The sequence below is a fragment of the Vigna umbellata genome, chromosome 4 (genome assembly GCF_029865625.1).
Source record: "Vigna umbellata cultivar VRB3 chromosome 4, Vumbellata_1.0, whole genome shotgun sequence".
In the NCBI taxonomy this organism is placed as follows: domain Eukaryota; kingdom Viridiplantae; phylum Streptophyta; class Magnoliopsida; order Fabales; family Fabaceae; genus Vigna; species Vigna umbellata.
The window spans coordinates 17,947,088-17,969,216 of NC_142168.1; the positions used below are offsets into that span (position 1 = coordinate 17,947,088).

Consider the following 22,129-nt stretch of genomic DNA (forward strand, 5'->3'; position numbering starts at 1 on the left):
AGACAAACCCTAATTTCTCTCCAAGAAACCCTAGCTTATGCACCATCCAGTGCCGTCACCACCATCCTCGCCGGCAACCGTCCTCTCCAACACATCACGCGCCACCACCAAAGCGTCTTCTCCCTTCTGTTGCACCTCCATCACCTTCGCATCTCACCTTCGTTCTCGCGCCACCACCCAATGTGATCCCTTGCTATGTCGCGACCACCAATCTTCACCATTTTCACCCTTGCACCAGCCAAATCGTCGTCGTGCCAACAGTACTGTCGTCCAATCTCCACCACAAATCGTCCACCACTAACCACCAGCCAAATCGCCAGCTGCTGCAGATTGCGAATCGCCACTCTTCTCCACCGCTAATCGCGCCACTGCTTGCCTCCACCTGCAACCACAATCAGACTTGCAAGCAAACCGTGGAGACCTAGGCGTTCTCGCGTTCTCGTTGCAAGCAAATGCCACTCTTCCCTACACAAAAATACTACTAAAACTCTATGCCATTTAACCATGCAACAACCCTCCATGACTGTTATTCAAACATATGCGCACATCTCATTCTTTTCTTTCCATAAACCAATCACTACCCGAGAACCACCCAGTATCCTCCCACACCAAAACTCTCTTTCTTAGATACTACCTGAAACTCTATTTTCTCCTTTCTTCCGACCACTACTCTCACCCATGTATTCAATGTAGTCTAACTCATGCATGCCTCTGCCATACACTGATATACACACAAAACGCAACATAACCCCATTCTCTCTTTCTCAACATAATAAGACAACTTCCCCAACAACACAATACTATCTATATAAACAAAATCCTCTTATGGTCACAAAGTAAATAAAATATTTACTTTTATTAAATTGATATAAATACATTATTATATAACATTAATTAGATATCTGTAAAAATTTATGGTTACGAATAGTTAATAAATCTTAACATTGTTTCATTCTCAAATGTAGGTGCAGATTTTACTGTAATTTTTTGTTCAATATTGATAGCTTTTTGGTCTTAAAGGGAGTGTTTTCTCATAAATCTAAACTTCTGTAAAATATAAAAAAAGAAAAATCAAGAAAAGACTGAATTTATTACAAGAATACATTATATCATTATCCTATCATTAAATGCTATATGTTTTTATTGGAAAGCTTTAAATTTAGAATTTGGCATCTTGAGAAACTTTTTGAAAACAGATAAAAAAATAAACAGCTTTTGGTTCTTTGCATGAAAATTTGACTTCTTGGCCTGCTTTTTCGAAAACGTCGCGCGTTCACGTTGTTGAGTTGGAAAATGAGTAAAGAAAAAAAAAAAGGTTTAACACTTCTAAAAAGATACACGCATTTAAGTTGTTTGCCTTAGAAGGAAAGAAAAAAGAGATAAAACGAAAATAAAAGGAGGGGATAAAAGATAAAGAACTGGAATAAAGGTAAAACAAAAACATAAAATAAAAGTAGAAGAACAGAAAAGAAGAAGTGAAAAAAAGAAGGTAAAAAAAAAAGAGAAAGAGAAATAAATAATATAGAAAAATGAAAAGAAAAAATAAAAAAAAAGAATGAAAGTGAAAGAAATAAGTAAGAAAAAACGAAGAGAAAGGAAAGGAGATAAAAGAACCAAAGAAAGAAAAGAAGAAAGAAGAGAAAAAAAGAAAAAGAAAAAAATAAGAAAAAAGAAGAAGAAAAGAAAACAAAAGGTTTAATATTTTTGGTCCTTGCTTTCGTTGGATAATGTCAATTTAGTTCTCATTTTTTAAAGTGTTTGGAATATGTCCACAGTAAAATTTGCGGAAAGGGAATGGAATGGAAATGAAGAATCGTTCCGCTAAGGGAATGGAGGGTGAAATAGCCGAACTCCTCGCGCGAGTTTCTTCTTCAACCTGCCATATTAAGAAATCAACCCCTAAAGTCGCGATGAGCCCTAATCGCGTGAAGAAATAACACAGATGACCAAATTGAACCTTTGGGAGAAACGAGACCGTTCGGTTTGGGACGGTTGTATGATAAAAAACTTGTTGGATGATCGGCAAGTGTACCGAATCCCAAAAGTAATATAAAATGGTAAGACCAAGTATCGTATCCTAGAGGACTCTTAGCACTAGACAGTCGTGTGATAACTCGATTAATTAAGACTTAAAGAAAACGAGATCATTGATTTCAAATGCAGAGACAAAAAATTAAATATGAATGCAGTTTGATCAATAGTAGAATAACACAGTGAACAGATGTTGTTTAATATGAGATGAATATGTTGTTGGGGTTAGATTTCACCAAGTTCCCTCTCATGTATGTAAGAATTCTTCTTTATGCATTAAAGTCAACATCTCTCACTATATCACTTAAACCCGATCCCTCGGCGAAGAAGCCTGTCCTTAATCACCAGTTCATGCAATTCCTAGCATTCCTAGTAATTAAATGTGAAGATCAAGAACTTTAAGACGACCAAGACTCAGACCCTCATCCTTGAGCAATATTACTCTTGGGAGAATTCAACAAGAACCTGAATTGTAAGGAACCTCAAAGCATGTAATAAGCACAGATGAATTACTCTAACAATTAATGAAAAAACATATGGTATTAAGAATCAATTCAAATACATGAGAGTTCATAAGGTTACATCATCCCCCAACAACAAATAGAGTTTAGTTCACCATAGACATGATGAAACTAGATGAATAATGGAAAATCATGAGATAGCAAAACTCTAAAAGTAGCGGATGGAAGCTCCCGCATCCAAATCCGCCTTCAGAGAGTGGAAGAGTGTGGTGTTGTGCTGCTCTAGCCAGAGATGCAAAACCTAGAACGCTTGGGTTCTTTAAATAGAGCGAAGACAGAACAAAAACAAAGCCCAGGCTCATGTGAGTAGCGCTCAAGCGCCCCACTTAGGGTGCCCACGCGGTGAGCGGTGGTTTCCTACGCTCAAGCCTCCAAAAAGGGCGCCCAAGCATCGAGCACTCCTCCCTTCTGGTGCTTTTCCGGGCCTTTCTGAGCTTCATCTCCACGACACTTCATCCTTGCTTTCCATATTATCTCATTTTCTATCAAAACAAGGAGAATTAGTCATAAAATCATTAAATTCAACCTCAACTCTCTTATTCACACAACTTAACAAAAGAACATGATTCCAAGCAAGTTTCTAAGCAGAAAATGGTGCATTTAGTATCAAAATTACATCACAAATAACACTATTTTCAACCGTTATCAGTATGTGGATTTAAGAACATGCCCTGGAACCAAATGTGTGGCAAAAACGTTGAGAACCACATTTTTGTTGGTAGAGGCAAACACTTCATACAATGTTGTGATAAACAAAGCCTACTTAAATGCCTTACGGGATATAATTTCAACTCCCCACCTAACTCTTAAATTACCATCAGATAGAGAAATTATCTATACTGTTTGGGCATACCAGAAGGTGGCCCGGTAATGTTGTGTCAGGGTTGAAGGTTGAGCCCTTAGCTTCTCGTTGAAGGATTAGAAGGTCAGAGATAGCTATGGCAAATTTAGATCCAAGAAATAACACAGATGACCAAATTGAACCTTTGGGAGAAACAAGACCGTTTGGTTTGGGATGGTTGGATGATCAAACCACCTCCATTGGAAGTGGCCTTGTAGAGGAACAAGCAAGAATGATAGGCAGGTAGCTTAAATGTAATAGTGATCTCTTTGCATGGACAACTGTTGACATGTTGGGAATACATCCCAAGATTATGTCACAGAAGTCAACCTTGTTCAAAGATATTAGCCCGATAGCACAAAAGAAAAGGAGGTTGGGGGAAGAGAAGAGACAAGCAAGAGACGTCGAGGTGAAGAAAATTTTGAAGGCAAATTTTGTTCATGAGGTCAGGTATACTACCTGGTTGGCTAATGTTGTGATGATGAAGAAGTCGAACAAGTAGTGAAGAATGCATAAAGACTTCACAAAGTTAAGCAAAGTTTGCCCTAAAGACGCCTATCCTCTCCCCAATATTGATGCTTTGGTGGACGGAACCTTAGGGTACCAGGTTCTTAGCTTTCTTGATGCTTATTCTGGGTATAATCAAATCCCCGTGTATCTCGAGAATAGTGACAAAACGACCTTTATTACTGAGCCGTTCGATTTGAAAAATGCGAAGGAACTTACTAGGGTTTGATGGATAAGGTGTTTCATCATAAGATTGGGAAGTACATGGAGGTTTACGTAGATGATATGGTTGTGTGGAGTAGGTCGATAGAGGAACATGTTCGAGATTTGGCTGAGGTATTCGGCCAAGTGCATAAGTATGGAATGCATTTGAACCCAGCTAAGTGCAGCTTTGGGGTGTCGGCCGGTAAATTTTTGGGTTTCATGTTGATGGCACATGAGATAGAGGCCAACTAGATAAGTGTAAAGCGGTGGTAGAAATGAGGAGCTCTCAAAATCTTAAGGAGATGCAACACTTAGTGGGACGCGTGACATCATTATCCCCTTTTATTCTAAGGTTGGTCGAGCGTATCAAGCCTATAGTAAAGATAATGAAAAAGAATGCCCATGCAAATTGGGACGAACAGTTTGAGGCAACCTTTGGAGAGGTGAAAGGAATCCTAGCCAGTCCTTTGGTGATGGGTTGGCTTGATCCAAAGCATGATTTGTAGTTATTTTTGGTAGTATCTGAAGCGAAGGTTAATTAATACAAGAGAATCCAAAGTTCAAACTCATGTATTTCATTAGTAGGACTCTTCAAGACACCGAGGCAAGGTACTAAAAGGTGGAGAAGGTTGTTTTAGCCCTTGTCACAACTGCTTGGTGCGTGAGACCTTATTTTCAAAGCCATCAGGTAATCGTTAGGACTGATCATCCTATTACGAAAATATTGCACAAACCAGATTTAGTTGAATGGATAATAGGTTTGTCGGTAGAATTGTCTAAATTTAGTCGGGAGTTACCCAATCAGACAAAAGAACCATCACATCCATGGAAGCTCTTTATAAATGGGTCAGCAGATAGGAGGGGAGGAGCTGTAGGCGTGGTCTTAGAAAGACCAAACGGGCTTGCGATTGAGTAGTCTCTGGTTTTCCGATTTCAAATAAGTAATAACCAAGCTGAGTATGAAGCTCTCATTGCAGGTGTAGAACTGGCCAAAGATATGGGAGCAATGTCCGTGGATTGCCAAACGAACTCACAATTGGTAGTGGGGTAGATAGATGAGAGTTTTCAAACTAAAGATGATCAGTTGCTCTAGTATTATCACAAAGCTGAGGAATTAATCAAAAAATTCCAAGCAGTAGAAGTAAAGCATGTACCCAAAACAGAAAACACTCGGGCAGATACCCTTTCGAAGCTAGCTAGTGGTAAAGAAAAGAGCCAGTTATCCTCAATAATATGACAAATGCTGACGAAACTGACTATCGAGTGTTTATCAGTGTCTAAAGGGTCAAATTGTGCGAACTAGAGAAAGGAGGCAAGGGATTTGATTAAAAAGCAGGAAGAAGGCCTACCCATCCAAACCCTAGAGGCAAAAAGATGAATATGTCATGAGAGAATTGCACGAGGGGGCATGTGGAATGCATATCGGGCAGCGGGCTCTTCGTACACGGGTTTTACATGCAGGGTACTTCTGGCCGACTGTGGAGAAGGATTGTAAAACTTTTGTTCAAAAGTGTAGCAGAAATTAGGAGCACGAGAACAATCTCAATCTACCATCGATAGAGTTGCACAACCTAGTGTCCTCTTGGCCTTTTGCGCAATGGAGAATGGATATCGTAGGGCCTCTCCTGATCGGCCGCTCATAGAAGATATTCCTACTAGTGGCTATTGATATTTCACAAACTGCATAGAGGCAGAGCCTTGGGCTATTATAACAGCCACACAGGTCCAAAAGTTCAAATCATTTCCTAGTTTGGTGTACCACGAATGGTAGTGACGGACAATGGTCGACAATTCATAGATAAAATGCTAGCAGACTTCTATACAAATTTGGGAATTAAGCATGTTAATAGCTCAGTTGAGCATCCTCAAACAAAATGGTCAGGTGGAGACAACCAATAAAATGATAATTTCTGAGTTAAAAGGGCGCTTGGGAAACGCCAAGGGTGCACGGGTTGACGAGCTACCAGAAGTTCTTTAGGGATATTGTTGCACGCCGCATGGGACACCCTTTAATTTGATGTACGAAACTGATGCCATGTTACCAGTATAGGTTGGTCAACCAACACTTAGAAGAAGAATGAAAGATATGATTATAAATGAAGGGAAATTAAGGGTGGTGTTGGATACCCTTTTAGAGAGAAAAGAGATTGCAGTTGTTCGGGCAGAAGCTCAAAAGAGGCTAGTAGCTCGTCGATATAATCCTAAAGTAAAACCTAGGCAGTTCGCTGAAGGTGATTTAGTTTGGCTCAAAATTGGAGAAGCTCGAAAAATTGTGCTAAGGGAAAATTAGCTGCTAATTGGGAAGACCCTTTCAGAGTCATAGAAAACTTGAAGAATGGTGCCTACTGCCTGGAACATCCAACTGGCAAGGTCGTGCCAAATACTTGGAATGTTGTACATCTCAAGTTTTACTTTAGTTAAAGCTTTCAATGTAATACGACAATAATCATTAACAGCATATGTTTTGATTCAATTTTCGAGCAGGCTATGTCAAAGATCTTCGAGGCTCGGTGAGGAATGTTCTTTGTAAACTTTCACTATAGACTTCTTCTACCTAGGGATGTTTTAAGTGAACAACTAGAGTTTCGACGCTTGATGAGGAATATTCTTTTGAACTCTCATTAGAGACTTCTTCGATCTAGGGAACGTTCTAAGTGAACTCTTAGAGTCTCGACGCTCGGTGAGGAACATTCTTTGTGCACTCTCACTAGAGAATTCTTCGACCTAGGAAACCATCTAAGTGAACTCCTAGAGTCTTGACTTTCACCCAAAATCGAGTTATCTAAACACTCAACCCTTGTAATGGCTATTTGGCAAGTGTATAAAATTATACAAATAATAGAAGGGAAAGTTCAAATATTGGTTTCCCAAAAGATTCACATTTGTTTAGAAAAAAAATGATTATTTATTGATTAAGGCTAAGAACTTTAAAATAATGAAAAGATTGATTTTTTAATAAGATAGATATAAAATTCTAGAAAACAATTAAATTGATGAAATTAACTATGCGGTAAAAACTTCACTAGGGTTGAATTTCATACACCAATTCAATGTTAAAACACCAAAGAATATACCTCTAATTTAAGTCTGGCATTCACACCTGAAGTTAACAAGCCCTAATTCCTCGGTGACAAGTATAAACCTTGCAAAAAAAAAACCCTAATTCCTTAGGTGTTTATAGCATATATTTGCATTAAGTCTGGATGTTTTAATGACTAACTGTTATGTTTTACGTCTAAATGCAAATCAATTAATTGTTCTATCCTAATCAGAATTCTAAATTATTTTCCAATAATTTAAATATCACAAATATGCAATCATTAATCATGTACTTAAGAGCGAGAAGAATACACAAGAGTATGAAAAAGAAGTATATTGAATAGCAGAAATCACAAAAGAGTGAAGATATGTTCTATTCAACCCTAATGAACAAGGGAGTTAGTTACCCCTAGACATTCTAAGCACTAAAAAAGAGATAGATGATGAAAAAAATGGTGTTGATGTGTCTTTGTCGTCTCTTCCTTAGAGTTTAGTTTCCTATTCCCTAAAAGATTATTATCTAATTATGTGATGCTTTCTATTTAATGATCTGTTAAACATGGAGATTGTTCGACGAGCTATAGTTGTTGGGTGACTTGACCTTTCTCCCTAGGCTAATTAAGCTGACTCATTGGGGTGAATGGGGGCCCTGTGTTTGGAATTTGTACTGGAAAGACTTGAAATTGATAATCTTTGATATATATCTTTCATATTTTGATATATATTCCAACATATTTGATATATTCTTCAAATCTTATGAGATTTCCATTTATTTTACAAAATATTTTAAAATAAAATTCAAATACTTATCTTTGCAAAATTATTTAATAAACTCTTAATTATTCAAAAATATAATAGTAAAAGCACTAATAAAAGATAAAAACAAACAAAATAAAGAACATGATAATGATAATTATCAGCCTTCAATCTTCATCTCGGACTAGTCTATGTTGACCCTCTACCTAGATTGAGGATGACTCGTCATGACCTTCAACAAGGTACAACTTCATTCGACCTTTGGTTCGGGCCGACTAAGCTTGAACTTCAATTTAGATAGATTCTATCGAGCTTTGACTTGATCCTACTTAGTTTGATCTTTCGTTTAGGCCAACTTTGCTCGATCTTCAAACCAGAGTGACTTGACTTGACCTTTAACCCGTGTTAAAGGTGTTTCCTAATTATATTGAATATAATTATAGTTGTCATCTTCTATCATCTTTAAAATAATTTACTATTTTTTTTTGTTAGTTATACTTATTGAAAACTTCCTATTATAGTTTATTGTTTATATTAACATTAGGGGACTAAGTAAATATAAAATATATGTAAAATTAGATTTAAATAAGTATAACTAACCACAAAAACTAAAATAGATAATTTTCAAATGGGAATAGTAAATATAAAATATATGTAAAATTAGATTTAAATAAGTAATAAAATTTTTATGCTTTCATAATTTTTAAACCGACCACTCTAATGTTGTGCTAGATTTATTACATATGACAGGGTCAAAATGATTAATTGTTTGATTTATTACAAATTAGTTTAATTAATGTAACTTTTAAAACATTAATTAAACTACTTGACTTGGACAACCCTTTATAGTGTGCATAGTTTGGAGGCACAGCTTTCACAATACCAATTCCCGCTTTGTATCAGATTGTTCTTAAGCATGTTTCAATGCCTCTTAATAGTGTCAATCATTACAGATCATATGAAAAAAATGTTATATTAGATTTGTACTGGTTAAATAATTTCTTCCTCAGCCCGGTTGCACTAATTATTATAGTCAACTGTGACAGTTGGAAGAGACCAATTCCAAAGCAATCTTTTGCAAATTTGTCCCACACGCTGTTGACTAGGTTAGAAGACTTAATTTAAAAGGGCTTGAGAACAATCTGAAAGAGTGATATATAATTTCAAAATCTCTACAGTGGACCAAGTTGTGCAGAAGTTAAAGTGAATTGCTGAAGATTATTCCTTAACAACTTCACCATCTGCAGGTTCCTTTCCCTTTCTCTATTATTTTCCCATTGCATACTGCATTTAATATTTAACAATCCTTTGAAATGGCATTAGTTTCATGTTTTTATTAGGAGTTTAACGTAGTAGTATGTGCTACGCTCTAACCATAACATATGTTATCATTTTACATGTTAATTTTGTTACAATGAGTTCGGTCAAAGTACAAATTACAAAAGAATGAGAAGTGCTCATACAATCTAGTTTGAAATATTTGTGCTAAACCTTTTTATTGGAATAAATGATAGTTGATCCAACTTCAACTTCATGTTGTTGATATGTAACTCTCACCATGTTAAGTTAGGGGGATAGTAAGGAAATGGAGGAACAATCAAAAAGTAATTCACAAAATCAAGCCAAGTATTTAGAGACAGAATTGACCAAGAAGCTTCAACAAGTGGTTGTAGAACTGTCTGACATTAATGAGCAATGCATTTACAAAGTACCAGAAAAATTTAGCCAAGGTAATCCCAAAGCCTATATTCCTCAAGTTGTTTCCATTGGCCCGTTTCATAGACAGTGCGAGTCTAATGGAGAGAACAACAATTCGAAGAAAATGGAAGAACTCAAATTGGAATATCTCCAGAGATTTCTAGATCGAAACAAGCAGATAACTATGAAGGATTTGTTTCAAGAACTGATTGAAAAGGAAAAGCGAATTCGAAGCTGTTATGCAGAACCTGTTAATTGCAACAGCAATGATTTCTTAACTATGATTCTAGTTGATGCTTGTTTTATAATTGAGCATTTTCTTAGATTCTATACAGGCTTGGCTTCGATTGAAAGAGACCCTTTGTCAAAATCATGGTTGGCAAATGATGTTATTCACGACCTGACACTACTTGAAAACCAGCTTCCTTTCTTTGTTCTTGAAGACATATTCAACTCTGCTAAGCCTGGTATGGAAGTTGAGTTTCCCTTTAAGAATGTTAAATACATGGATGAATTCACTGGCCCTGTAACAGATTTTGATTCTCTCTCATTTCTTGACATTACCTTTCAATATTTTCGGAAATACAATTATATGAACATAAATGAAAACGCAATTGAGAGTCCAATACACTTCACTGATCTTCTAAGAACTTTCATGCAACCATCAAAAATTTGTCATGAAAATCTGAAAGTGGGATATATGGTTAAACATCTACCGAGCGCAAGCCAACTATCAGAGGTGCGTTTGATATTCAAGGCTAGTTCTAACAAATGCTTGTTTGACTTCAAATATCATCGTCTTAGGGGTGTAATGGAAATGCCATGCTTAACTATTGATGACAGAACTGAGATAAGGTTGAGGAATATATTGGCATTAGAGCAATGTCATTACGTTCTTTCACCAAATATTACTCATTACTTATTCTTTCCGTATTTTCTTATCAAGACTGAGAAAGATGTGAACATACTAATTGATAAGAAAATTATAGTGAATTGGATGAGTGATGCAGGTGCTGTGGCTAAAATGTTTAACTATCTTTGCTCAAATGTTATTGTGTCATATATCAGTGAAGAGTATTGCTTGCTCTATGATGACTTGATTAAATTCCATGAAAATCCTCGCAACAAATACAAGGCTATCTTTTATCATGAGTACTTCAACACTCCATGGAAAAAGGCATCTACAACTGCAGCAGTTCTACTGCTTTTGCTTACTCTAGTTCAAGCTATTTGTTCAGTCATCTCAGTATTTTGAAGGTAAGAAACTATGATACACTAAATCCTAAGTATACTGTTGTGATATTTCTTACGAGGACTCTTTTATTAGCAAATTGTATCTTTCTTACGACAAGGATTAAAATAACATGTGTCCATTTTCTGTCTCCTTTCTTCTCTTTCCAATGATTGTCATGGTAATTATTATGACACATAAGCATAGAATAGAATTAACATGCTTAGAATTAGAAATAAACTCACTTGTATCTACTTTGTGTTTGCTTTGGCCTTTTAGTAATTCTTTTGTCACTTCAATTAATATAACACAGTACAAAATGGAATTAACACTATTAGTAGCACATTTTTATCTTTCCACCAAACTCGCTAATCAAAGGATGACCATCCTCTATCATGCAGTTTACAACTTTCCGTACCTCCTATCAAAGCAAACCAACCTCGTATTAGGTTTGTACATGGTTTTCTCTTTTACCTTTACTTGTGGAGAAATTGAAGGTAGCAGCTTGAAGATCTTGGAAACTGAATACGTTTAACATGAAGGAAACAGAGTATCAGGTATTAGGAAAATTCGTGCTATGTTTCCTGGGGTAGATTTCTGCTACCAAAACATTTCCAGCATTTGATTTGAAGTTTTAGAGAAGGGTTAAAAGTATTAAAAATAGATGGAAACATAAAGCGTGAGACTATATCTAGAAACATAAAGTGGAAAAGATGGAAAGCTACCCTAGTTCTGCATCTTCATCTGCTATGAGAACATCAAATCCTTATTTCCAGGTCAGTAATGGACGAGATGTTTTAGCATGATTCACTATGTTACCATCGGAATCATAGATTATAACACCAGAGAAATCAGGGAGCTGACACTTCCCTCCCATGAGTATGTTCCTCTGCCAAAGGGAACCCTCTTCTTGTTGCTCACCGCAAGTGCCCATCACCTCTTCATTGTTGAATTCTATGACAGGTTCTTCTTCAAAGGCATAGCACGAGACCCACTTGCGCCATTTGCGTGAATGAGAAGCACACATGAGCAATGCAATGGCACACACCATAAGGGTCATCACAGTGAAGCCAATATGTGAAATACTTGGTAGAGGGTGGATCATTACAAGTGGCCGAGCCATGGCAAAGTTAAATATGAAAGTGTGATGTTTGAAATATGAAGTTGGTATGAGAAGATGAGTACATACATCCATATATAAGGTCTTGTGCTTTGATTTTTAATTCTGAACTAGAAAATGTAGTTGGTTCTTTTGGGGTTTGTTAGCATTTGGTTTTTGAGGTTTTGGTATTTACTGAACTCGAGGAAGAGGTTTTGGTTTTTGAGTGTAACAGTTGAGATTTGTGTCAAGAATGTGCACAAAAAGTTTTCACTCAAAATGAAACTCTGGGGAGAAAATAAAGAAACAAGGATAACAACAGAAAATTAAGGTAAACAAAGTATTATGATTTTATTTAAGTTTTATCTATCGTTTACTTTTGAGAAGCAATTTTTGTAATTTTCTACTGATAATAAAGTTAACTCCTTTATTTTCTTGAGAAATTATCTTGTTAAATAAGATTCTATTAAATTTAAACTTTAAAACATTTCAGCCGTAATTATTACGTGAAATTGTTAATTTATTTCATAAATGATACATGTTTTGATTTTCTATTTCTATATCATAGCGTATTTTACTACGAAAACAAGAAGATTTTTTTATCATCCTCAAACATGTCTTAATAATAATTGTATGATATCTAACTTAAACTCATACCGTTTGGGCCATTTCTTTAATTGAGTCAGTACTAAAGGTAAGTAGATGAGAAAATTTCATGAGCGTTGCTTCCTCCACCATTACAAAGTGCTTTTAGCATCTCTCCATTCCTTTTTTTATCCTTATGTAATATTTTAATGTGGTGGTTAAAAATTTTAACTTTCTCCAATTTCCAACCACTTCATTAATGGTTCTCACCAATATATGAATGCACTCTCACACTTCACCATTTTCACGCAAATCAAATTCCTCTTCTTTTCCTTCTCCTATAATTGTTCTTTAAAAACAAAACCATTCAAAACAAAATATTAACTTTAATTAAATTAATAATAATTAATTCATTAAATAAAATAAAACTAATTTAATTATAACTACATAATTGCTTAAAATATAATTATAATTAAAATACAATTACTTAACTTTAAAAGTATCTAAAAATTAATTTACAAATCAATAAATTAATAAACTAAAAAGTAAAAAAATAAAATAAAGGTTAAACCCCTTTAGTAGCCCCTATTTATGTGGGTTTTCCCAGTTAGATCCCTGTTTTATTAGATTCCCAATTTAGTCTTAAAAATGAAAATTTGAGTCAAATGAGTCTTTGTCGTTAAATTGATTTAACGGGGTTAAGTTTATTATGAACTCGGACGTTGACGTGACCTGTTTTTGAAACGTGGCTTTCTGGTTTCTCTGCCTCCTCCCTCACGCCCTCCCGCATCCTTGCATCGGCGTCACCTACTCCACTCCCAGTGGCTCCAACAACCACCACTCCCAGGAGGTGGAGTTCATCTCCGGTGGCCTCCGGTAGCTGAAGGTGAGACCCCTCCAGTTGGAAAATGCAGGTCCCTCCATCACCCGGAGCCTCCTCTACACTAACACGACACTCTTCCTCACCATCCCCAACTACATGGTCTCTCAAATAAGGATTATGCCCATCCTAAAAAGAAAATATAATCGAAGCATCAAGACCTGTTGCATGTAGACTAGGACAAACATAAAATATATCAAAATCTGCCAAAATGCTACACAAATCACCCAGTGACCTTTTCAAGTCCTATGCGAGTTCCTTCATTAATTGGGAAAAGTTGTAACTTTATTTTTAAAGAAGTGAGCATTTCTCCATGATGAAATTTGATAGCCCCTCTATTTTCTGTAATAAAGGAATTTTTGTTCAGAAGTTCTGAACACATACTCATAGGTTCCTTAAACACAAAATGTCAATTCTCTTTATCATTCAACGACTCTTCACTGCATCCTAAACAGTAGAATATTTAACTGTTAAACAAAATGAACAAGATAGTGGCAACTGAACATTTCTATGAAATTGAATAGTGTCCCCACGTCCAAGAAAATAAAATGTTCATTTCTTCTAGCACAACATCTCAGTAGAGCTCTACACCGACTTGCCCTCAAACGCATAGTTTCAAGAACCCCTGGGGATCACACTCTTCGGTCCGCTCCTCCAATTCTTGCAGGATACAGATTCCTGCTTCTTAATCAACCTCTACCCTTACAACCTCTACCGTTTAAACCCTGCGATCCCCATTGGCATCACGCTCTTCCAATAATACCCTTTCAACTTCTGCGATGACTTCATCACCAGCGTCCACTATTGCAACCTCTTCGACGTCATGGTCAACATCGTTGTCACCATCCTCACTGTCATCGGCTACGAGACCATCCCCCTCATCGTGATCGAAACCGGCTGACCTAGCTTTAGCGCTGTCGGGAACGAGTTCGACGCCAACCTCGGCTACGTCGAGATTTACTTGAAGGGCCTAGTGAAACACTTAAAGTTCGGGATGGGAACGTCGTTGCTGAAGGACGGTGTGCGCGAGGTTTTCGTGTATGATATGTTCGATAAGGAAGAAGGAACAAGAAGGAGTTGGGGGGTTCTCTACGCAACAAAACTGCGAATTTTAATTTCAATTTAAACTTCAATATAAACGAACTCTAAATCCCATTTCAGAAATCTCTATTATTAAAATCTAACATGTTGTCAAATTCCACGTACAAAGATCTCAGAACGCCGCGTTTCAAAAACTTGCCACGTCAACGTCCCAGTTCATAAAACTTAACCCCATTAAGCCAATTTAACGGTAAGGGCTCAATTCACTCAAATTTTCATTTTTTAGGACTAAATTGGGGAATCCAATAAAACGGGGATCTAATTGGGAAAATCCAACATAAATAGGGGCTACTAAAGGGTTTAACCTAAAATAAAAGAATCCGTTCAGGCTCATCATTTTTGGATGCATCTTGAACTTCATAAGTAGACCCCTATCCTTATTTGGGCGTTGACTAATGTCTTTTTTTTCCTATACTTCTGTTTTCATGGACTTCTAATTTTATTTTTCAAACGGGTAACGGGTACCCGCGGGTACGAATAGTGTGATACCCGAACCCAACCCGTTAACAAGCGGGTATTAAAATACCCGCTACCCGTTACTCGCGGGTACCTCTTACCCGCGAATACTAACTACCCGAAGAAGATTTTACCCGCGGATACCCGTGGGTACGGGTGTTTTTACCAACCTTAGTCAAGTATAGGGGTAAGCTTATTTTAATATTTATAAATATATGTTTGACACGAAGGTCAGTTAACTAATTATGAGTACTAACTTTTTATTGAATATTATCACTATAATCACCAAAGTCATTTACTTGAGCATCAGAGTACCTTTTGCAGGTACCCTCCCACACGGCTTGGAAAGAAAGAAAGAGAGCGAACAACACAATTTAAATGAAAGAAGATCATCAGGAAGATCATCAGGAAACCCATCCAGTCTTCAGAACAACTTTGAATGCTTTGAGTAAGGGATCTCAACCTTATAACCCGAAACAATAATAATAATAATAAATTATTATTTTTAATCTTCTTTTTATTACATCACAATTGTATTATTATTTAAGTTTCTTCTAATTTTTTATTTATTTTGAAAACTGGAGACATGGATGGAGTGTTTCTTTTTCCTAATTAGTTATTGTTAATCGAATATGAAAATTTTCACTGAGCTAAATTACTAATAACTCTAATAAGGTGTCTGGGAATAGATTCTAAATATTAGGGTCTACGAGATTAAGGATTTAAAATTTTATTTAAAATTTAAAATATTAAAGAACGAAACCGTGACTCAAATGACGCAAAAAGGAGAGGAAATAAAATATATATAAAAAGAAAAATCTTCAGACCCTGCTAATTCCTCGAGATGGAAATTAAAGTAAAATTTTATATTAAAAATTATATGTAAGCGTCAGTTCAAGTGACACATTTATATTAAACTTTGGAATTTAAATTATATGTCGTGTTGCGGTATGAGAGGTGGACAAATTGTTTCTTTTGTTATGGGTTAGCTACGGTTTAACTGACCCTTGTTTCATAAAAAAATATATATTTATTATGAAGTAGGTACAAGCTAGAGATGACAATGAATCGAACACACATAATATTTATTCAATTTGACAAAAAATAAAATTCACTCGCTGTCTGAGTTGTTATCTGTACGAATATTTGTTTAAAATATATCTATAGATATTTTAAAATCCGTGAATACCTATAAATATTAAAAAAAGAATATTTTATAAATTATTAAAATAAAATTACAAAAATTTGTAAAATATAATAAAAATTAAATTAAATATACATTAAAATTTAATTTTAATTAAATTTAATCTAATAAAATATAAATTAATGTTAATTTTGATTAAATTTAACTTAATAAAATATAAATTTAATTTTTATTTTTATTTTTTGTGAGTAGCGGACATCTGCGGATAGTATAATACCGATACTCGATCCGTTTATAAAATATTTGCTACTCGTTATTCGCGGATTGTAAATACCTGCGGATACCAATTATTCATTATGGATTTTATCTGCGAATATTTGTGAGTGCAGATTTTTTTGCCCCTGCTACGAGCTGACGTGCGGAAGAAAAACTTTTTAATTTGAACAGGTAGCAATTAATTTTCCACTCTCAACTTTCGTGTTTCTTGTTCGCATTTCCATTTTCCCTGCTCTCGTCAATGCAGCGCTGGAGGAAAGGTATTGCATCAGAGCTGCCATTATTCCGCTGTCAACGGTGCCGCTGTGAGGTGTGGACTTTGGGTAAGCAATATGTCCCTAAAATCCTATTTTATTTGGTTGGTATGTTCATTGTTCTTTATCGAAAAATGTTGCATTTGTGTTTTGCTAAGAAGGTGAATATTTCGTTGGTGGAGATGAAAACATTTGTGAAAAGTTGTAAAGTTCTGTCTCTCCTATTTTCCCATTTAACTTTCCATAAGGTGAGTTCTCATTGCTTAAAAAATACCTTCGTTAATGGGTTTTTATTATTATATAGTTGTTTTATGTGTTTCTGAAGTTGCCTTTTTTTCGATTTTGGGATTTTTTGTTCCCTAGTTTTTCCTTTTCCTTTTCTGTTTTTTAGTATTTTTAATTTTTTTTGTTTCTTTTTTTAAAAGGGAAAAGGGTGGTGATATACGTTTCTTGATGATGATATAACGTTTTACGATATTTATTTGTGATATAATATGTTTGTAGGAAAGAAAAAAAAATTGACAACCGTGTTATATTATATTTATAAATATTTGAATAAAATATTTCGAAGGAATCAATTTGGAAGAATAATGTTCAAGATATGAAAATAAAAGATAAAAAATCTTCAATTTTTTAGAAAAACTTTCCTTTAAGAAAATTAAAATGGAAAATAAATTGACAAAAAACGTGAATTTGCTTATTTGATCAATTTATATTTGGAGAGAACAAAATATTAAAAATTTAGAAAATATTAAACACATTAATTCAAATATTTATGTGAGTAAGTTTAAAAGGAAATGATTATTTGCAAATACATTGTATACCTACAACCTGAAGTGAGGACAAATCACTAGTAATAAAAGGGATTTGAAAGCGCCACATACGCATCGATTTAAGCACACTCGAAGCGTATAAAAACACGGTGGTAGAACCGTAAATAAAGCTACCCTATATGCCTCAGTTGCTCCAAACCTGATGCCTAAAGCGCGATACTAACTCGGTTCTAAGCAAAACCGAGGCATATGTCTCTGTCTCAGACTTGCCACCAGACCTGCCACCACCTGCCACGCGCTACTAACTCGGTTCTAACGAGAACCGAGGCGTAAAGCTCACCTTACTAACTCGGTTGAATCTAAACCGAGGCCTAAACATACCTTCCAACTCGGTTTTGAGAAGAACCGAGGCATATCTCTTGCTTCAGACCTGCCACCAGACCTGTCCCCACCTGCCAGACAAGACTTGCGAGGCTACTAACTCGGTTCTGATGAGAACCGAGGCAGTAAGGTGCTTCAGACCTGCTCCACTGCAAAAACCTCTACCAAAACCTCTGCCAACCTCTGACGTTTCAGTTGCTGTTTATGCACCGGTTGAATCTAAACCGAGGTGGTAAGGTTGTTATGCCTCGGTTAAGTGACGAACCGAGGCAGTAAGGTGTTTAAATTTTCTTCCGCGAACAGAACCGCCTACGTTCATCTTCTTCTCAGCGTGCCGCTACAGAAACGAAACGCTGCAATCTCCGTTTGCTTCCATAGCTTCCATCGCGTTTGCTCCCACGGCCGGTGACCTCGTTTATCATCGTCGTCTCCTCCTCTCCGTGTGGTCACCACCGTTTATCGTCGTCGTCTCCTCCTTTCCGGTGACCTCTCGCATGTGCTTTGGTGTTTCCTCCGGTTTGCTTCCATCTCCGCCGCGTCTCAATTTTGGTGGTGTTGCGTCTGCCTCTGCTTCCATCTCCGTCGCCAATGCTTCCATTTCAGTCGCGGCTTTCATTCTCGCCAACTTGCTGCCACGCTCCCAGGTAATTGATCCTAAAACTTTCTCCATCTTCATTGCTTGTGTAATTTGTGGTATTGATATAGAAAATTTGGCATGAAAAACAGTACGTAATTAACCAAATTAATTCATTGCTTGTTTTAAAGTGATCAAAACTAAGGAAAAAATAGAAAATTGTGGAAGAAAAATGAAGCCTCAGTGAATTATTACTGAATTATTTGCATACATTATGTTAATTTTCTTGTTTTGTCTTTTATTACAACATTAAGATAAATATGAATTAAGCAAAACAGTGAGTAAGTGGTGACGGATAAGGAAGAATTAAGGATCAAAAGCAATGAATGCTTCACGTGTGGTATGAGATAAATATGAGGGTTATTTTAATGTGTAGATTATTATTGTTAGTGTAGAAAAGTTTATTATTGATAAACTTGATTTAATAGGGATATATATTCTTAAAATCTTATGATATGCTTGAATGTATTGTTTGTTATTGTGAATTAGCCTTAGTTTCCCGTTTAAGATTCACTACAAAAATTATTTACTATCTCCATATTTTTTTAACAAACGTACTTTTTAGAAATGAAAATAGAGGAGATGGTAATAATAATTTACAAGTATTGAATCTTGAATTGTCCGGTTGGACAGTTTAAGAAGAGTAATAACTTTTTCATAGTTTATTATAACATATCAATTTTAATATACATGTCTTAAATTTCACGAAAATTTGTCGTTGTGTTTTGTATTGATCTTCGGGTGCATATTTGATTGTGATTTATAATCACTTTCATTTCGTGTAACCTGAAGACCAATGCGAAATGCTGGCAAAATTTCGTGAAATTTAAGATATGTTGTTTAAAATTGATATGTTTAATAAACTAAAAAAAGTGAATCTTCTTGAATGGGATAGGGTCACACCTTGAATACAAACACGATCAAAGTGATCATTCAAGATTATTGAAATTGTGTAAACAATTTCAGTAAAGATGCGTACGGATAGAGGGTGGATTAATTTACCACGCATCAGCACTGAGTACGAGAGAGGGTTAGAAGAATTTATAGAGTTTGCGCAACGTAATGCGAGTACAAGTGGTGATGATGAAGTCAAGTTCAGATGTCCCTGTGTCAACTGTTTGAATGGGAGGAAGTTGAACGCAACTGATATTAGGGAACATCTTATCTGTGATGGTTTCATACGAAGTTATACAACATGGATATGGCACGGCGAATTAGCAGACTTTCCAACTGTCTCTCCAACTGAAAATGTTTATGATTCCACAATGGATATGGAAGATCAAGCCGAAGAAGACAACTTAGAGGACATGATCCGTGATGTTGACGCAGAAGCTTTTGCCCAAGCGCATGTGTATGAAACGATGTCCACTGATGCGAAGACTCCTTTGTATGCGGGTTCAACTAAGTTCACATGGTTGTCAGTGGTGTTAAGGCTCATGAATTTAAAGGCGAGCAATGGATGGAGTGATAAGAGTTTTACAGAATTGTTGTCGTTGTTGAATGAAATGCTACCAGATGGAAATACGTTACCCAATCGTAATTATGATGCAAAAAAAATTCTTTGTCCGATGGGTATGGAATATAAACAGATACATGCATGTCCGAATGATTGCATATTATATAGGAATGAGAATGAAGTTTTGATAAAGTGTCCAAAATGTGGGTTATCACGATACAAGTCAATAAACAACGGTGAAGATGGTGGTCACACAGAAAAGAATGGTTCTGCTTTGAAAGTAGTTTGGTACCTTCCACTAGTTGCCAGACTTAAGCGTTTGTTCGCGAATCCCAAAGACGCTAAAAACCTAAGATGGCATGCAGATGAGAGAACAACTGATGGGCTGCTTCGTCATCCAGCTGATTCAAAGCAATGGAAAATTATTGATCAAGAATTCCCCCAATTTGGTGAAGAATGTAGAAATCTAAGGTTTGGCTTAGCTACTGATGGAATGAATCCATTTGGTAATTTAAGTACCAATCACAGTTGTTGGCCCGTTATACTGATAATTTACAACTTATCTCCTGGATTGTGCATGAAAAGAAAGTACATGATGTTGTCAATGTTGATATCTGGTCCAAAGCAGCCTGGAAATGACATCGATGTTTATCTAAGGCCACTAGTTGAAGACTTGAAGTTGTTGTGGGTTGATGGGGTTGAAATATTTGATGCCTTTGCTTCAGAAACTTTCATGATGCATGCCATGTTATTTTGCACCATTAATGACTTCCTAGCTTACGGTAATTTGTCGGGGTACAGTGTGAAAGGTCATAAAGCATGTCCTATATGTGAAGAAAACACTACATCTCAACAATTAAAACACGGAAGGAAGACAGTGTATATGCGTCATCGGCGATTTTTACAATCTAATCATCCATATCGAAGGTTAAAGAAAACATTCAATGGAGAACAAGAGAAAGACAATGCACCCATTCCACTTACTGGACTTGAAGTTGCTAAGAAAGTTAATAGAGTACATCATATATTTGGGAAAACGTCGAAGAAGTCTTCTGTAACGACCCCTTGGAAGAAGAAATCAATATTCTTTGATCTTCCATATTGGTGAAAGTTAGATGTTAGATATTGCATAGATGTCATGCATGTTGAGAAAAATGTTTGTGATAGCTTGATTGGTACACTACTAAACATCCAGGGAAAAACAAAAGATGGAGTGAATGTGCGTTTGGATTTGGTTGACATGAAGATCCGAGAAGAGTTGGCACCAAGAGAGATTGGTAAACGTACTTATTTGCCCCCTGCATGTTACACAATGTCCAAACAAGAGAAGATAAGTGTTTGTCTTTGTTTAAAGAGTATCAAGGTACCACAAGGATACTCTTCAAATATCAAGAGCTTAGTGTCAATGCATGACTTAAAGCTTGTTGTACTGAAGTCTCACGATTGCCACGTCTTAATGCAACAGTTGTTAATAGTGGCAATTCGTGGAATTTTGCCCAAAAAAGTTAGGCTGACCATAACTCGATTGTGCTCATTTTTCTCGTCAATTTGTAGTAAAGTCATCGATCCTACAAAGTTAGATGAACTTCAAAGCGAAATCATCATCATCTTATGTCAACTAGAAATGTTTTTCCCTCCATCCTTTATTGACATCATGGTGCATTTACTTGTTCATTTGGTTAGAGAAATAAAGTTGTGTGGATCAGTATACTTAAGATGGATGTACTCTATTGAGCGTTATATGAAGATTTTGAAAGGGTACGTCAAAAATCAATATCGTCCAGAAGGTTCAATGATTGAAAGATATATTGCTGAAGAAAGTATTGAGTTTTGCTCTGAGTATATGACTAAAGCAAATCCGATAGGAGTCCCTCGGACATCATGGTTGAGTAGATATTCTACAAGTAAAAGCATATGAGGTGTGAATGTGGTGACGAAAAGTCGTGAAGAATTGATGCAAGCACATCTGTACATATTAAACAACACAGATGAAGTGATCCCATTTTTGGAAGCACACAAAGCCGTTGTAAAGGACAACTATCCACGACAATCAGAGAAATGGCAGTTGATGGAGCATAACAGAACATTCTTGTCCTGGTTCAAATATGATGTTTTGAAAGAATCACGGTCCTCTAAGACTTTGTTGTGGTTAGCAAATGGCTTGAAGTTTGATGTTGTATGTTGTATAGGCTACGAAATTAATAATTTCACATTCTATACAAAGACTTTGGATGATAAAAGCACAGTACAAAATAGTGGCGT

At 36.0% G+C, this 22,129-nt stretch overlaps 2 protein-coding genes and 1 pseudogene across 4 annotated transcripts; 2 read left to right on the forward strand and 1 right to left on the reverse strand.

Moving 5' to 3' along the window:
• Positions 1-9,071: 9,071 nt before the first annotated feature.
• Positions 9,072-11,367, forward strand: LOC148199392 (UPF0481 protein At3g47200-like). 3 transcript variants are annotated; one of them, XM_088112147.1, is made up of 3 exons: positions 9,072-9,146; positions 9,466-10,854; positions 11,230-11,367. In XM_088112147.1, exon 2 carries the CDS (start codon positions 9,485-9,487, stop codon positions 10,850-10,852), a length of 1,368 nt encoding a protein of 455 aa, XP_087968273.1. In that variant the 5' UTR covers positions 9,072-9,146; positions 9,466-9,484; the 3' UTR covers positions 10,853-10,854; positions 11,230-11,367. The 3 variants fall into 3 exon arrangements, with proteins under 3 accessions (XP_087968273.1, XP_087968275.1, XP_087968274.1); XM_088112148.1 differs by having other exon boundaries at positions 9,076-9,146; positions 9,470-10,854; XM_088112149.1 differs by lacking the exon at positions 11,230-11,367 and having other exon boundaries at positions 9,466-10,981.
• Positions 11,264-12,364, reverse strand: LOC148199393 (uncharacterized). The gene has a single exon (XM_088112150.1). The coding sequence runs from the start codon at positions 12,021-12,023 to the stop codon at positions 11,595-11,597; it is 429 nt and encodes a 142-aa protein (XP_087968276.1). The 5' UTR covers positions 12,024-12,364; the 3' UTR covers positions 11,264-11,594.
• Positions 12,365-13,871: 1,507 nt separating this feature from the next.
• Positions 13,872-14,518, forward strand: LOC148199394 (glucan endo-1,3-beta-glucosidase 2-like; annotated as a pseudogene).
• Positions 14,519-22,129: the final 7,611 nt, after the last annotated feature.

What these genes read in the sequence shown, in the direction of transcription:
- LOC148199392 (XM_088112147.1), top strand. Translation starts at nt 9,485, where the DNA reads ATGGAGGAACAATCAAAAAGTAATTCACAAAATCAAGCCAAGTATTTA.
- LOC148199393 (XM_088112150.1), bottom strand. Translation starts at nt 12,023, where the DNA reads ATGGATGTATGTACTCATCTTCTCATACCAACTTCATATTTCAAACAT.